The sequence below is a fragment of the Ovis canadensis genome, chromosome 8 (genome assembly GCF_042477335.2).
Source record: "Ovis canadensis isolate MfBH-ARS-UI-01 breed Bighorn chromosome 8, ARS-UI_OviCan_v2, whole genome shotgun sequence".
Lineage (NCBI taxonomy): Eukaryota > Metazoa > Chordata > Mammalia > Artiodactyla > Bovidae > Ovis > Ovis canadensis.
Genome location: NC_091252.1, coordinates 12,244,793 through 12,261,899, shown reverse-complemented (window position 1 = coordinate 12,261,899; position 17,107 = coordinate 12,244,793). Strand labels below are relative to the sequence as shown.

Sequence of the window (17,107 nt, the reverse complement as noted above, 5' to 3'; positions counted from 1 at the left end):
ACTGAACACCTATCCTTAGTATAGGTGAACTGTCAGTGTGAAACCCAGCTTTGTGTTAAATCCTCAGTCCTGAGAGGAAGTGCTGCCTTTAGGGCTGTTTTAGCAGGCCTTTGTTAGACAGTGAACCTCTCCAATTACTGGTGCCTCCTGCCTTTGTCTTCCAAAGCACCTGCCTGCGGAACAACTGCTTAATGAAGTGAAAGTTCTCTATGAGATCAGCTATTCAGTAACTCACTCAACTTATGCCCACAGCTTTAGGCACACGGAGACTCAGTTGATATACTGCTGCTTTGCAATTTTAATGTTAAAACATTTTGGAGGCAAAATCTCTTGGGAGATTTGAGGGGACGGATGGCCACACAAGGATTTTTCAAGTGCCCCAGGTATTGCCTGATAGAGTTTTGAGGGGTAAGCCTCTGTGTAGTTATCTTGTATCCACTACTGTGAGCTTGCCTCTATAGACACATGCAAGGCTCTGCTTGGTGTGATTCAACTTGCCTGCTGCTGCTGCTAAGTCGCTTCAGTCATGTCCGACTCTGTGCGACCGCATAGACGGCAGCCCACCAGGCTCCCCCGTTCCTGGGATTCTCCAGGCAAGAACGCTGGAGTGGGTTGCCATTTCCTTCTCCAATGCATGAAAGTGAAAAGTGAAAGTGAAGTCACTCAGTCGCGACCCCATGGACTGCAGCCCACCAGGCTCCTCTGTCCATGGGATTTTCCAGGCAAGAGTACTGGAGTGGGGTGCTATTGCCTTCTCTGCAACTTGCCTAGAGAACCCCAATCTAAGGGAGAGGATTTGGATACCTTTTTTTAAGAATCCATGCAGGTGCCTCCTCTCTTTACACCCTTGGTGATTGTGGTGGCTTATTCACTAAGTCCTATCCAACTTTTGTGACCCCATGGACTGCAGCCTGCCAGGCTCCTCTGTCTATGGGATTTTCCAGGCAAGAATAGTGGAGTGAGTTGCCATTTTCTTCTCCAGGGGTCTTCCTACCCAGAGATAGAACCCGTGTCTCCTTCATTGCAGGCGGATTCGTTACAGACTGATCCACCAGGGAAGCTCTTTCCCAAAGGAATTGCAAGGGCTTTCTTCACCAAGACCCTTAAAGGCTCACTCTGGGGACAGCTTGCACACAGCTTAAGAGCTGGAGCATCCGTGCTGGCTGAGCCCAGGTCTCTCCTTCCCACAAAGGAAGTCATCAAGAACTTGCGAGGGAGACAACTCTAGCCTACGGCCGGGAATTCCGGCTGTGCTGACCTCAAGCAAATCACCGAGGAGGCCGCTTTTGTGCTTTTATAAATTAAGAATGGAGCTGTACTCTGCTCTTCTTCCTGAAATTAGCACCTCCTCTTTTGCCTTCCACTGACCTGAACCTCTCAGCAGCTTGGGAGGCAAGAATTTCTAAAGACGATTACTTCATGGGCGCACAGAAAATTTATGTCACCTCCACAGACGTTCCTCCGTCCTGTCGCTTCGCTTCTCAGTCAATCCTGGGAGTCTGATCCATGGATGACACATTTTCCCAAAACTCGCCGATACCCGTCAACTTGCAGCCTGTATGTGTCTACGTTCTGGAATTTAGACGGCAGGGACCGCGCTGACCGCTAGACGGCGCTGTCGGACAAGAAATCTGAACCTCGGGACCCGCCAGGAACCCAGGAGTCGAAGGGAGAAGAGGTGGGAGCAGTGGATGGGAAGAGTGAGGTGAGGGAGATTCCGGGATGCAGCCCGAGGAATAAAAGCCAGGGGGAAAAAACAAAGCAAGCACGATAAATCCAACCGGCGCTGCCTCAGTTGATAAATATCATTCAGTTCAGTTCAGTTCAGTCGTTCAGTTGTGTCCGACTGTTGGCGACCCCCATGAATCGCACTCCAGGCCTCCCTGTCCATCACCAACTCCCGGAGTTTACTCAAACTCATGTCCACCGAGTCGGTGATGCCATCCAGCCATCTCATCCATAAATATCATCAATTTATTGCAAAAACTAACAGGTTCCAAGGCGGGTATTAAGAACTGGACGCACTACTGAAGGGGAAGATGGTTTACAAGTTTTTTTTTTTTTTTTTAACATTTGTCAGCTCACCATACTGGGAGCCCAGCAAAAGGGCACCCTGGGGCCAAACAGTGCAGACCGCCCGCGGGGATCAACCCTCCCCCTTCTCCCCAAGAGCGCCTTTGGATACATTTGAATTGCACTCGTGTCCCCAGGTGTGCGTGTGCTTGGATTAGTTTATGGATGCGCGTTTGTGCACTTCCCGACCCGGGTGTCCCCAACCTTCTCCTCAAGGGGAGAGAGGACTTTTGCAGCCGGTGGTTTCCATTACCTATACTTCTTTGCAGCAACTATTCTCGAGTGTATTAAACCTAAATTTGGGAACGAGACTGCTTTGAGCCAGCGAGGACTGCCTTGAGGGTCCCCAGCCGCCGACAGGAGCGTGGTCTTGGGCGGACGCCCCTTCCACAGACCCTGCCGCCTCCAGCCTCCAGAAGGGGAAGCCCGCCTCTGCGCTCCGCTCCCCGGCTCGATCCGCGGGCTGCTAGATGCATTTGCAGCTCTGAGTCAAATCAACAGCGGAGAACTCTTGTTTAATCCCCAAATATCAACACCTAGGTTAAGTAGCTTCCTAGGCAACCTCGCCATCACAACTTTAAGAAGGTACGCAATGAAAAAGAGCGCGCTCGAATGCACGCGCGCGCGCGCGCGCACACACACACACACACACACACACACACACACACACACATTCCACCCGGGCGAAATGAAAACTCCAGCCAGCCTGGGCTAACTTGCAAGAGAGCAGTTTTCCTTTTCTAGACAGAGGTGTGGACTTCCCAGGGGCATCCCCGGCAGTTCCAGGCCACCGGCAGCACCGCTGGGTGCCCGGAGCCGTGGGTGCCGGGGCTTGTCTGCTTCCCCGCTCTATCCCCAAGGCTGCCACCCGCCTAGGAGCGGAGTGAGACAGAGTGAGGGTAAGGGCTGCTTCCCTGGCGATCACCGCGCACTGGGGTGTTCACGTTGGGTTATTCACGCCTGGGGCGCTGGAGGTTTGTGCCAGACACTTGGGCTGTGAGAGTTTGAAGGGGAAAAGGCCTGCGCACTGTGCATGTGTGGGCTCTTTGTGTGAGCTCCCAGCTGGACTTCCAGTGGGCTGTGTGTGTTCGGGGAATGTGCAGAGGTGGCGATTCCCATTTTCCTCCATCCCCGCGCCCCCCTCCCGTCTTCCCTCGCCCCAGTCTTCTCTCTGGCTTCCTCTAGAGCAGCCTGTGCGTGGGGCGGAGTGCAGGGGACCGCTCGCCCTGAGAGTTCTTGCCATTCTGAAGGCAAGTTCGGAGGCTATGGAGCCCGGTTGGCGGGGCATGGGGGGGGGGGGGCGAGAGACAAATTTACAGGGAGAAGAGGTTATATTGGCCACTCAGCCTCCTCCTCTACTGCGGGCGGTGAATTCAGGGACAGCGCTGCGGCGTTCCCCTCCGCGCTCTCTTTCCATCCCCGGTAGCTTAAATGAGGCAGACTAACCCCTGGGCTCCTAGAGGCCAAAAGGCGCAGGGCTTGCGCTGAGCGCACTGACGTGTGTAACTCGAACGTTTCCCGAAGCGCTTTTCGGATGCCACAGTGTAAGAGTGTCTCACCTCCTCCCGTGCGTCTAATACGGTTTGGCAGCCCTCAGTGCCAGGCGCCCCGCTCGGGGCCAAGAGGTGGCGCAGAGCGGGGAGGGGGCGGCCAAACCTGGAGAAGGCGCTGGCAGAACACGAGCGCCCATGTGGCCGCCAGCTCCCAGCAGTGGGGGTTGGGGGGGGAACTCACTTCCCTCCGTCTCCTTGACCCCGCGGGGTTTGAAAGGCAGAGCTTTTTTTTCCGAAGCCTCGACTCGGAATCAAGTTTTGTTCTGGCTCAAGTGAGACATTTCGACGGCGGATGGAACTTGTTCCCGAGCCGGCTTCCAGTTCGGAGGATCCCTAGGTTTCATAGCATTCCTTCGCCCTCTCTTTTGGCTCAGATGAAGCCTCCCAGTTCCGTCCCGGAGCACCGGAGGGGGGAGACAGAGACAGGACTGGGAAAGCCATCCCACCGCTGAGCCCGGCGCAGGCGGCCATCCGGGTTTCCAATCGCCCGAGATTGAAAAAGACAGAAGGCGCGCCGCGTGCGCAGACAGTTAGTTAATGGAAACGCTGTAAATCGGTTTTAAGTGCACCCCAGGACGGATGGGGAGAAAGGTGCGGGTGGCGATGGTGGGGGATGGGGCTAGCAGTGGGGCGGGGTCGGTCACATTCTTGCAGTTCTATACAGGAGAGTCGCTACTTCCCTCTTCCCTCCTTAATTTAGAAAAACAAATTTATTAAAGAAGATCGCCCGGAGAGGGAAACCCGAGCTTCGCAGCCCGCCGCAAGCGGAGGAGTGAGCGGATTCCCTTGGCAGGGAACGCGGCCGCGGCTGTCGTCTCCCCTCCCGCCCCTCCCTGCTTCCTCGGCTTCGCCCCTGCCCCCTCCCCTTCTCCCCTCCCCGCCGGGGCGCTGCTACTACGGCGATCGCCACCTCACGCCGCAGGAATGCTCGAAGTATGCACACGTTCCCAAAAGTAGACCTCCACCGCCGGAGGAGCATACATCACCCCGTGGCAGCCGTCCACCTTCTCAGGCGTTTCGTAACCGAGTAAACTGAGAGCTGGGAACAGCCCTCTATTAAGGAGCCCGCGGCGCGGAGCCTCTTCCCACTCGACCGAGGCGAGCCGACCCAGACGCGTCCGCGCGCCGGCAGCTGCGGTCCCGGGCCGTCTCCGCCCGTCCGGCCGCGCTCGCCGCTCCGCCCGGGCTCCACCGCCTCCGGCTCCCCGGCGGCCCCGCGGCCGCTCCCCCTCTCCGCGGCCGCCAGGTGCGCCCGGAGCGCAGCGCCGACCGCCCGGGCGTGCGCGGGGGTCACACCGAGCGCCGGCTTCCGCGACGCCGGGAAGCCGCTGTCGCCGCCGCTACCTCGGTCACCACCGCCTCAGGTCGGTCTGGCTGCTAGCCTCCCCGCCTCGCCTCGTCCCTTCCAAAGAGATCTGGGGAAACTCGCTTCGAGCCCCTTCCTCGCTCGGCTCTGAGCCATTCAGGAGCCCGAGCGGGGGCCGTTGGAACGTGCGCCTGGGCTACTCGGAGATATTTTTGGGGGTTCATGTGTAACATGAAGGGGGAAAGAAATGTAGTTTTTTTCTCAAGAGAGGATGCCGGGCGGCTGTGCGTGAGTAAAGCACCCCTTCACTGTTCCAGCTGGGGGAGGCATTTCGTCTATAGATGCTTGGTTGAAATTGACGAGGGGTGCGCGGGGTCCTGGAGCCTCTGGCCTCGCGGCTGCCGGCGTGCAGGAAAGGTGACTCCCGGGGCGGAATTCTTTAGAGCGCCCGCCGACCCTTCTTCGAGGCTGCGCTGGCGCGTTTGGCATCTGGAGACAGATTCCGGGGCTGGTGTTCCAGCTCCTTCCTCCGCGTTTCAAAGCATCCCGCCGTTGGGGGTGGGTGGGCGCTAGTTCAGCTCTTGGGGACTTGGCTTTGGCCCGACGTTACCCAGCTTCTCCCCCAGGCTAGACGGGGTGGCCCTCCTCAGGGTCGTGGAACCTTTGCGCGAGTTTCCATCCTCTGTCCTAGACAGTGTAGGAGTCGCAGAGGGTTTTAGGGAGCGGGGAGTGTAGCCAGGGAGCAGAAGAGGTACACCGCGCCAGGCACCCTTAGGGGCCGCAGGTGGTTCTTGCGGGGCTTGCCGGGGACCCCTTTCCCTTTCCCTCAACCCGATTCTGTGGCCTTCTAAAGCGTGCTGGCGCGCCGGGGAGGGATGGGGCAGAAAGGAAATGACCGCTAAACTTGGTGGTCCTTGGGTAACTAATGTCGAGGATTCAGTGGGTTAGGTCGGCGGTAGGTGACGCGCAGGCAATCTGGAGGGACCCCTCGGGGTGGGGGTGGGGGTGCAATTGCCTTTTTAAACTTGGCAATAATTGGGCTCTTCCAGCGGAGTGGGGGGAAGGGACTAGTTGGCCCAAGGAGATGAATCCAAGTTTCCAGCCCCCCGCCCCCGCCCGCCCTACTGGTTTTCATTCATGAGTATGTGAAAAGGCCCCGCTGCCACGTAGGGGCGGCCGATTTCAGACTTTTTGTGTCTGAGAATGCTCAATGAAGTGTTGCTGAACATTCAGATAAATGTTTGGGCTAAAAGGAGAGAGAACTTTTCTTTCTTCTTCTTTTTTTTAAACATGGGTGTAATGCCTGCCTGGCTGGCTGAACTGACTTTATGTTCAGATACCGCGACGAGATAGGATCCATTGTGCCGCTGAGTTAAGACAGCCGATAAGTGGCGCTCTAGATCCGCAATAGCCCTGCCACAACTTTTACAGCGAGTTCAGCGGTTTAAAAAAAAAAAAAAATCTGCACACAGTTTTTCGGTGGGTCGATTGTCAGCCTTTAACTTTTCGTGAGCACGACTGCCAACTGAGTTGGAAATTATTATAGCGAAGTTAAGGCCAGATGATGGGAACAATGGACCGGTCTCACCTCTTGCCTTTTACTGATGTAGAAGAGGGTTAGACATGTCAGACTGTTAAGCAGGAAGAAAGAAATTGCTAGAGTCCTTGGATCTCCAGAGCAGCGGGAAAATTTTAATCTTGGCTTATAAAAAGGAGCTCCGGGCAATCTGGCAAGCCTGTTCATCAGACATTTAAAATGCAATTTACACTCGGGCCCAGGAAAGCTGCCCTGATACATCATGCCAATAATTTGGAAAGACACGGTTGGAGCTTGTCAGTTTCTTTTCTCAAAGAGGGCTCAACCTTTGGCTTCTTTTTGGGTTCCCAAGCATGACTTCGTTTTTCAAGAGGCCTGGTCTGTTGCCTTACAATAATTTATGTATCTCAGAATCAACTCTTTTTATGTTTGCCTCTGGCAGTCTCCCACTTTTAAATTCATCGCTGGTAGCTTTTGTTCCTGAGTTGGACCTTAGAATAGTTCAGATTTCCTTCTACCAACATGGATTAGGCACCTACTTACTATGTGTTATTTGCCACAAAAGGTGAATAAGTTTCCTTGTCTTGAAGGAATTAATAGCCTAGTTAACAGAATCAGGAAAAATCAGAGTAGGATATATTCTCCTCTGGAGCATGTAAACCTGTAATCTTCTGGAATAAATGAACAGTTAAGTGAGAAGAGTAATCATCACTGAGAATTTTATTTAAAAAAATCTTGGGAAAACAGACAAGAGTGCTTTGTCCCTTCGATTGCCTTTCCCTTTTATTATGTATTTCAGAGTTGTTTTTTCCTCATCTTGAGTGAAAGATTTATCAGATGTGAAGACAACACAGCTAGCAGGAGGGTCAAGTTTCTCTTGGGCTGTACATGTTTCTGTATAATCCATTTCAGACCTTCAAGGGCTGCATATTTGTAGGCAGAACAAAATGAAGAAAAAAAGAGAGTAAAAGAGGTTTATTATACTTTTCCAAATTACCCTGAGACCACTAAAATACAGTTACCTAAAGAGTTCCGCAGCTAGGAAAAAAAAAAAAAAACCTGGCCAAATAAAAACCCCAGCTGGAAGAGACATTTAGTTGACTTAGGGATAAGATGATCTCTGAATTAGCCATCACCCAGGCAGGATGAAGTCATGTGGGGCCTGGTAAGGCCCTTCACCGGGGATGCTAAGCAGGTCCGGCCTCCAGGCAAACAGGACCCTCTTTAAACTTCAACTCGCTCTCAGTGCCCCGACTGAACTGCTGCAGACGAACTTGACTTCTTCCACTGCTCCACAATAGGGCCCATTCTTTGCCCGGCTGGGCCCTGTGGTTATTAAGGCAGAGCGGGTCGGGTCCTGGCCCGGGTCCAGGCTCCAGTTCTAACCTGGTTCCAGGCCCGCCCGGACCCGGTTCTGATGCGGTCACTGTTTCCTCCGGCAGATCCCTTCATGTGGCTGTGAGCCCCGAGGCGGAGCATGCGGACCAGGCTTCCCCCAGCGCTCGCCGCCCTGGGCGCGGCCCTGCTCCTGTCTTCCATCGAGGCAGAAGGTAAAAGGCTTTTCCCTCCTTCTCCCCGTGACAAGGTAGAAGTCTAGAAAGGAAAGAAAAAAAAGCAAACCTTTCTTGCCACTGTTGCTCCATCTGTTTCCCCTGCACTTCGTGTGTTTTCTCCCGGGGTTTCTCTGCTTCGGAGAAACGCCCCCTTCTCTGAGGTTCGTCCACCTCCCAGCTCTCAGGTCCAGCTCTTTCCCGTCCTCCGCTTCCTCTGCTCCGTACAGTGCTGTGTGCTCTCCTTGCGCTTGTCTCTGCGGTGTGCTGTCCACACCGCCACCGCCGCTGCCGCCTTCGGAGCGAGGACCAGCCGTCCGGGAGGGGGCGACGGCTGCACCCGGCTCTACGGACCGGACGCCCCGAGGGTGGTACCCAGGAGCCCCGGAGCGCGCGGCGCGCTCGCTCGTGCGCGTGGCTGGGGGAGCCCCTGGCTCGGGGCCGCGGCCTCGGTGACAGCACCAAATAAAAGACTCCAACAGCGCCGGCTCTGCGCCTCTGTGTGTTTTGTGGGGAGTCCGGTGGGCGAGGCGGGCGGTGCGGGCACGTGAGCAGGCAGATCGCCCCGGGAGTGGGTGGTCGGTAGCGATCCGGGACCCGCGGTGTGTTGGCAGTGGCCGGGTTGGTGGGGGTGGGGTGGGGTGGGGTGCGGTGGGGTGGCTGCTGTCCCTGTTTGGTTCGCTGCGCCCGGGGACGCCTGGCCCAAGCCCAGCCCCAGCCCCTCAAGCACAGGTTGGGTCTGGGCCAAGGTTCTCAACCCAGGGAGCTGGTGGGAGCCTGGCACACCCGGCATCACCTCCTCCAACCCTCCTTCTCCCAGCATCATCCCTGGGCGCTCAGTCTTCTGAGCCTCAGAGATGGGCTCAGGGCCCAAGGGTCTGGAAAAGCTCTATAGGCTCCACCCCTTAGAAAATGTTAAAAGTTTTCAACCTTATTTCATTCTTACTGTTGTGTGCATTTGATGCCTTCGTTTGTCAGGATTGGTGGAACAAGCCCTTTCTGGATATTAACCCAGTAGAGGCTCCTCTGTTTCCTCAGTTATCATGGGAGATCTGACACACTAGATTTATTGTTCTGCAAGGTAAATGGGGTACTACCATAAAAGACAACTTAAAAATATGCTCTCTCTCTTTCTCTCTCTTTTTTTTTTTCCAGTAAAGAAATGCTCCTGATGGAGTTGAGGGAGAAAAGCAATATTTCTGGGTGGGGCAGTGTGGAAGTTGGGGATGGGGTTCAGAGGGTGAGGATTATTTAGAGGTTGTGGTGAAGTAGAAGGGTTTCAAGACAACAGTGAGATTTTCCAAAAACTTTCTGTTGTGTTCGATTCTCTGGTTCAAGACCGCAAGGACAAAAAATTAAGATTAGGAAAAGCAGAGTCTTCAAAATGTACAGCATGTTCATAAAAGTAAGGGAAACTTGCTGGCTCTGCTTATCTGATGAATACTTCATGGATGTAGAGGCTTTTCAGAGTGGCTTCTGTGAAGTAATATTCAGATGAGAGTGCTTTTAATGTTCCTTTCTATGTCGTTATTAGGAAGGAATTTCACTGGAGGAACTTCTGGAAGCCCCACTCAAGATATTTTTAGATAATTCACTAAAGTGGCCTATTTATTGCTCATTAAGAAAATAGTTATTTGAAAATCAGAAAGAGTTGTGAATTCTTAGGACAAGAATTGGATTGGAAATGATGTAAGTGGAAAAAAATCAGTTCTCAATTGGATAATAGATAGTTAGCAAAGTGCAGTTGAAAAGAACATTTTGCTATCTACATTACTGATTATTTCCGTATTTCTCATAAATTATCTTTTAAGTTTGTATTTATTTCCACATGGTATAGCTCTTTCTTTTGCTTTCTTAAGCTTCTGGTCTCTCACCCGCTTAGGTCAGCATTTAATAATGATATTTTAATAAGATTTTTTATTTGAAGGGGACCTCATTCTCTGGTTTGGCACTGTCAGATAGAAATATATTGTGAGCAACAAATGCAAGCCACACATGCAACTTAAAATATTCTGATTATGACATTAAAAAGGGAAAAAGAAACAGGAGAAATTAGTCTTTGCAACATATTTCACTTAACCTAATATATCCACTGTGTTGCCATTTTAACATGTAATCAAATAAAAATTATTAGTGAGACATTTTGCATTTTTGTATTTAGTCTTTGAAATTGGGTGTGTATTTTACACTGCAGTGCGTCTCATCCAGACTGGCCACATTTCAAGTGCTTGATAGCCGCATGCGGCTTGTGGCTCCAGGGTTGGACAGGCCTGGTCCAGTGTTAATTACCAACTAAGTGGCCCCAGGAGGCTGGGAAGGGCTAACAAAATTTGTAGCCAAGGCGTTTCTGGGGACAATGGGCTGCAAACAGAAGTTCTCTGAATCATTTCTGTTGATGCATTTCAAAACTTCAGCTGGCAAGCCCTGCTTCTTGAGATGTCATTTTGACCTTAATTTTAAAGTAGCCATTGTAACTTTTCTTTCCCTTTTCCAACTTGTACTCTTGTCTTCATACTATTTTCCAATCAATTTCTACTGAATTTTTTTTTTATGTATAGAAAGTTCCATACCTTTAATTAAAAGATTTTGACATTCACTTTTTGCATTTATCCTTTTTTTAAAATATAGGGAGTACCACCTTTGTCATGTTATTTTATTCTACTTACTTATACAAGAAACTTTATTTTTCATAATTAGTATTTTCTCGCATAGAAATAAGAGTGAAATGATTTTTTCTTTTATTTATTTCTTTTTGATTTTTTCTTTTAATACTTTTTAGCTGCAGCATAGACTTTATTAACCTTATAACTTGGCCAGCTCTCTGTAAGATCTAAAATGTGTGAGTTATTTTTGGTTCCTGTATCATACTGTACATTAATTGCCATTTAGGAAATTTAACACTTAACATTTAAAGGTCAATGGCCAGTGTTCCCTGAGAATTGGACACCTTTCTAATTAATCTAAATTTGAGGTGATTGTATGTTTTATGAAAAACAGTTGTAATTTTAGTAACTCTGATTTGTAGTTCATAATACATAATGAAATATTGGGTATTTTTAATTCAGAACTGAGTAGATGCTATAAGATTTAATTATCTTGTGTCTAGGTTAAGAGGCAAGTTAATGCATATTTCTATAATCCTGTGTCTAACTTGCAGCAGAAATTTCAAACTAGATGGGAATGTATAGTTATCTATTCTAGTTTTTCTCATTCTCCAAATGAGAAAATGAGGACCAGAGAGGCTGAACGGCTCAGTTAACGAACGTGATACCTAGGGGCAAGGCACAGGCAAGACCCAGGTCTAGTCCAGGGCCGTGCTAGCCTGCGCCCATTGCTCTGGTTTCTTGCTTGGCAGTGGGTCAACCCAGCCAGTGTAATGAAAGAATGCATTTGGTAATCTGCACAGAATAATTTATTACTTGTCTGAAACATGAACTTTTCAACTGCTTATTTTTGGTATCTTATAAACACAAATGAAATAAATATCTGTATCATGGCAAAGGTCATTTAATTTATACTAGCTTTGGACAGAAAATAAAAATTAGTGCCTACTGAATATAGTCAAACTACACTTTGCTCGCTTCTCAAAGTTTCTACCATTAAAGTAGTACCCTTCTCAGTATTGCTATCACAAACATTAGACTAAAGGTCTTACTGGTTCATCAAGATGATATTTTAGCAGTTTGTTCTTGGTTTTCCTTATCTTTAATACACTTCATACACTTACCAAATCTTATTAAACTAATCTCCTCCCACCTGTCCATCCATCCTTGCACTGTTTTAAACTCTTGGACATATCTTCCTTTTGAGTGCCATAATGAATAACAATGATTTGTACAAACTATATATCAAGATAGACACTTTGGTTTTAAAAGTGCTTAAACAAGTTGTAAAGTTAATATACCAAACTTTATCTGTATCTGAATTGGAGATGTCTGAATAGCACATATTTATTGTTGATGAGGCATGAAATAAAGGTTTTTCATAGAGTGAGTAAAATACTTATGTATATTTTAATAGCCAAATTCATATCAATATTGGTTTCTAAAGTTAATCTTTCATGCAAATATTTCTTATCGAATAAGCCAGTATGGTAGAAAACTGTATGCTCTGGAGTCAGACTATGGGGGTCAAAGTTTGGCTGCTTATTTGCTGCTGTGTTAACCCTTCTGAATATCACTGATTCATCTGTGAATCAGATAATAAGGCCACTCTGCTGGGTGGTCATGAGAGGAGAGAGAGACAATATATAAAGTGACCAACTCTGCCTGTCATAGAAAAGACACTCAGCAAAAGCTGGCTATTATTATCATTGCTAAAAAGTCCCAAATCCTGCCAATTTATGTGAAAAGATATATCAGAATGTAGCTTTGATAGCATAGCCTTTTGATAACAAAGAGCATTATTCATAAATATGAACTTAAACTGTTAGTGTTATGAATATTTAAAACTTTAGTTTCTTCACTATCAGAACTTAGTTTTATGAATGTAGTAATATACCTGATTTCTACCTTATTCATTTATAATTACACTTCTGTTTATCTTCGTTCCCGTTCATATTCTACACGACTAAGACTGTCTACAATCACAGTCCCTATGTGGGTAGTTTTCTTAGAGCTCTTCTGGCATCTGCATTCACTGTGTATAATGATGCAAAGGCAGTTGTGAATTACTTTTATATAAAATAGAAGACTTTTGAAGTTAATGAAAATATATTTTGCATTGATTCAAGTCAACGGGGGTCCACACTCACACCTGCTTTATTATGTTTTTTTCATGAAAAAACAAACAAACAAAGTACACAGAATGGCAAGCCTAAAAGATTTTGCAAGTGGTAAAGGCGGCAAAAAGGAAAGTGCAAAGGGCTGTCTGTTGTACACATGCTGGTCAACCGTCCTTTATTACTTCTGATCCCCAAGTACCACATCTGAGTTTCTATGAACACCTTAAAATCCAATTGTTAAAGACTTTTCCCAACAGTCAATTTTTCAGTTTTTCTGGAATCCTGGTCATTTGGAAATCAACAAGGTGGGCTGCTGCTGCCCTTCAGCAGTTTTAACCTAGTGTCTGCTGCTTCAGGTCAATTTCCTTGCAAGGTTGGTGGTACTGTTTTTCCATGTACTGATTTTTCAAAAGCATGCTCAGGCCAGTTGCGTCTGCCTTTGCATTAAATTTGTCCTGAGCCATTGCTACTGAAATAATATTTTATAATGATATTCTTAATACCTGTTGTCCTATTAACATCTGTTGCATGCTTGTTATACTAAGTGATGGCTACCGGGAAACCTCGCAATACGGTTACAGACAGCAGAATGTTGAATAATTAAACTATGCATGTAGATTAATAGTCTAATCTCACTGCCTGTGTATGGATAGTAGGAAAATAACATCCATTCCATGACTAGTGTATACAGTAGAAATAAAAAGCCATCTCCTACAGCTGGAAACAGCAGTTCCTTAAAGCAAATGGTTGCTTAATTTGTATAATTTCCATTAAAATGTGCTATTAATATTACATAAATCCCTAACCCCAGTTAAATTCTATGACTCATGTCTCCAAGCTACTACTACAGTTCAATTGACCTTTAGGAAAACCTGAAAGGAGAGTGTAATCTCTCAAAACAGAAAATTCTGACTCACAAGGAATACGTTCACTCTTAAAACGCAGAAGAATATGGCAGAAAGTCATTTTATTGTGTTGACCCGCTTCCAGAGTCATCATTTTGATGCATCGACCATGCACTGACAGTGAGTCAGTCAATGCTGCATGATGAGGCATGAGCCCTGCAGGGAGAATATCATTATAAAATACTTCTGGACCGTCTTTGTGTAATGACTACTGTACATGGAGGCTTTCGTTCATTGTGGGAAACTAAAAACCAGCCAACATTTCATTGACATGTGCATGATGCTGAACAGTTTTGTATGTAAACTATTGCTTTCTGTACTTTTCAATTATTCCTGTCATTGACTTCTCCAAGATTTATGCGGTCATGTCTTCAGATTGCTTTACTAGTTTCTTTAAGTTCTGTAAATAAATGTCCATAAATATACATTGATGTTGTCTTTTCATAATTAACCATTGTTTTTGTAAAAGGACCATACTGGCATTTTAACTTAAAATGCCACTTCTAGTATGGAATATACCTGCTGCAAAGGAAAATAAGTGTTGGTTTACACCTTGCAAACATACAGAAAATTGGTGTAAACAGGCAGAATATTAATTTTATAAACACCTGTATATCATTCTTATACATTTATAAACGATTGACATTCCTTATGACTATTTTTGAGTATTGGTCCATTTGAATACAAATATACATTTAAATGTATATTTCCTTGTAAAACGCAACAGTGCTAAGTTTCCCAACAGTGCTTCTTCCTTTTTATTAAAATACATTTCTCATCTCTGCCACAGACTGAGAATTACCCAACAAAAATTACTAACAAGGCAATGATGCAGAGAATGAACCAAGATATCATTGATTCTTTCCATATTATGAAAAAAAAAGTGTTTTGTCAGTGTTCTAACTTAACTTCTGTGGTTGTAAGCAGGTTGTGATTTGGCATGCTTATTCAAAATCCACTCAGCATGTATTGAAATTTCCTTAATTGTTATGTGAATTGTTTGCATATGTGGTTATTATATGTGATTTCATTGTACCTGTATGTACTTGTATCCAAATTTGTTTCTATTATGCTTGATTTTGCTGGCCATTCTTGGATGACCTAGCAACTCAAGAATCCAAAGCGTTTTGTGCTGTCTTCTGTAATATGTATACTCTCTGATGTTTCGTCATACCGTGTCAGCTTTTAATTTTATTCTTGTCCAACAAGATATCTTTTATATTTGTTGGAAACAAATTTATGCAAAGACAATTTTAGTAAGCTTTGCTCAACACAATTCTTTATTAATTAAATTGACCATTTTGTGACATTGGAAAGTGTAACATACCAACTCTCTCTTTTTGCAGTTGAACCTCCTTCAGACTTGAATTTTAAAATTATAGATGAAAATACTGTTCATATGTCATGGGCAATACCACCTGATCCAATTGTGGGTTTCAAAATAACAGTGGACCCTACAACGGGTAAGTTTTGGGATGTTGGGGTTTTCGGACAGACATCCAAGATGATATAATCTGATCCTTCCCCCACCTTCTGCTTCATTATGAGGAAACCAAGATTTAGAAAACCAGAGGGGTTTACCTAATGTCACAAGATATTTGGTGGACTCAGGTCTCCAGATTTCCAGCTCAGAACCCACTCTTATATTTTTATAGTGTTAGCTTTATTAACTTGGTTTGCTGTGTAAAGCTGTTAGACTTTATCCCCTGATCGGAATATTGCTGGTAATCTTTGATTTTATAAAATAGAACGATCACTGCTTGACATTCTTCTTGAATCACTTAATCTGTCCAACACTTCAGTGACAAGTGATGAAGTGAGGTGTTTCGCTTTGCCCAGTGTCCTGCGTACTTCGGTGCTCAGGACACAGTCTTCTGGGATCGTGGTGAGCTGCCATGATGGAAGACAAGGATTTACTGGGTAAATTCTGTATCCTAAGGCTGAGAGTCAGTATCCTTGATGTTGTTTGAGTAGGGAGAACCAATCTCTCTTGACTAACTTTTATTTCTAACATGGAATGGGAAGAAAACCATTTTTATGAGCACTGGCCAAGTGGTAGGGAGGGGTCTTGATTGGCTGATGGAAGAGATAGATAATGTCAACATAACTTATCACCAGAGCTGTGTTTGCATACTTATGGCCTTTAAAAATGCCAATGATTTTAAATGCTGATGTATCAGGGGATTGAGAAACTGTTATCTGTTTTTAATATGATCCAAGAGCTTAAAAAGGGGTCAGGCATTTACTTTTTCTTCCTTGAATCTTCTCTTCCCAAATATATGTACAGTTAACTGTTTCATTGATTCCAAAGCCAAAAAGCAGTTGAAAAAGAGTTCATCTGGTTTCCAGATGTTGGAAATGACTGGCTGTAGAAACGAACACTGGGACCCTCCATACCCGCAGAGCCCTGGGGTCTTATTTTCCCATGGTGGGCCCTGGTTGGTTCTGCAATGGTCCACATATTAACCTGGAGCATTTCTCAGGGTTCTGTCATGCTTGTTGCTTTTCTTGATTATGTTTTGATGAAAATTAATATGGTTAAGAATTTTAAAAGTCATTTAGTCTCTAACAACTACTGTTTCCTGTTGAATTGAGCATTAACATAATCTAAAAGGAAATACATAATTGTCAGCAAGTAAGGAAATGCTCAGTACACTGTGCTTCGAAATATTTGATAGTTAAGTCAGATCAGAGGACCATGGTTACCCTTTAGAGTATGCCTCACCCCTCACTGGAATATGGAGGATACACCTCTCCTATAAAAGTGAATGCTGTTTCCCAGTAGACATTCATTTTAGCCAATGGGGTTTGTTGTCTTTGAGTTGATTTTTAGCCCTTCCTTTTCTTTTGGTACTCTCTGATACATAATTTAAAATTAAATTGTTTTCTGCTTTATGTCTCACTTATAAAAATTTTGTTATCTACCATTAGTATTCAAACACAATGAAAGATTGTTTTTGATATTCTGATATATCTTTAATCTAGAGGCATACTTGAGTCCTCAAACAAATATGGAATATGATTGTAACAGGTAAAGGCAATGCCAGTTCATTTATTGAATTTCTAGAATTCAAAGTGTTAGTTTTGGAGGACAGTAAAAACAATAATGCTTGGCTATTCTGAGAAAAATGTATTTTGAATTTTCAGGTTTTGAGTATATCTGGGAATTACATTCTATTGTATTATGTTAAATGTGAAAAAAGTTTTGTTGCATTGATATTTTCCTTTCTATATTTCCAGATGGGCCCACTAAAGAATTTACCCTTTCAGCTAGTACCACTGAAACTTTATTAACAGAGCTTATACCTGAAATAGAGTATGTGGTGACAATCACTTCATATGATGAAGTAGAAGAAAGTGTACCAGTTATAGGCCAATTAACAAGTAAGCGCACATATACAGTACTTTTATACCTTATATTTTGCAGAAGGTTTCTCCAACTTTCAATTTAATTTGTTGT

General features: G+C 45.9%; 1 protein-coding gene and 1 long non-coding RNA gene across 6 annotated transcripts in view; one reads left to right on the top strand and one right to left on the bottom strand.

Moving 5' to 3' along the window:
- The first annotated feature begins 2,791 nt into the window (after positions 1-2,791).
- The window catches only part of COL12A1 (collagen type XII alpha 1 chain), a 122,030-nt gene continuing 107,714 nt past the window's right edge, over positions 2,792-17,107 (top strand). For 2 of the 5 annotated variants that reach the window (XM_069598941.1, XM_069598940.1), the window contains exons 1-4: positions 4,211-4,990; positions 7,912-8,019; positions 14,994-15,110; positions 16,888-17,031. In XM_069598941.1, coding sequence (XP_069455042.1) covers positions 7,947-8,019; positions 14,994-15,110; positions 16,888-17,031 — 334 coding nt within the window. In that variant the 5' untranslated portion in view covers positions 4,211-4,990; positions 7,912-7,946. Of the gene's footprint in view, positions 2,973-4,210; positions 4,991-7,568; positions 7,635-7,911; positions 8,020-14,993; positions 15,111-16,887; positions 17,032-17,107 lie in introns of those variants that run through there. The other 3 variants (XM_069598943.1, XM_069598942.1, XM_069598945.1) reach the window with 3 other exon arrangements.
- On the bottom strand, positions 7,163-8,062 carry LOC138445201 (uncharacterized). The gene is made up of 2 exons (XR_011258748.1): positions 7,856-8,062; positions 7,163-7,392 (listed from the first exon to the last, which is right to left on the bottom strand). It is a non-coding gene; the product is annotated as an uncharacterized lncRNA (long non-coding RNA).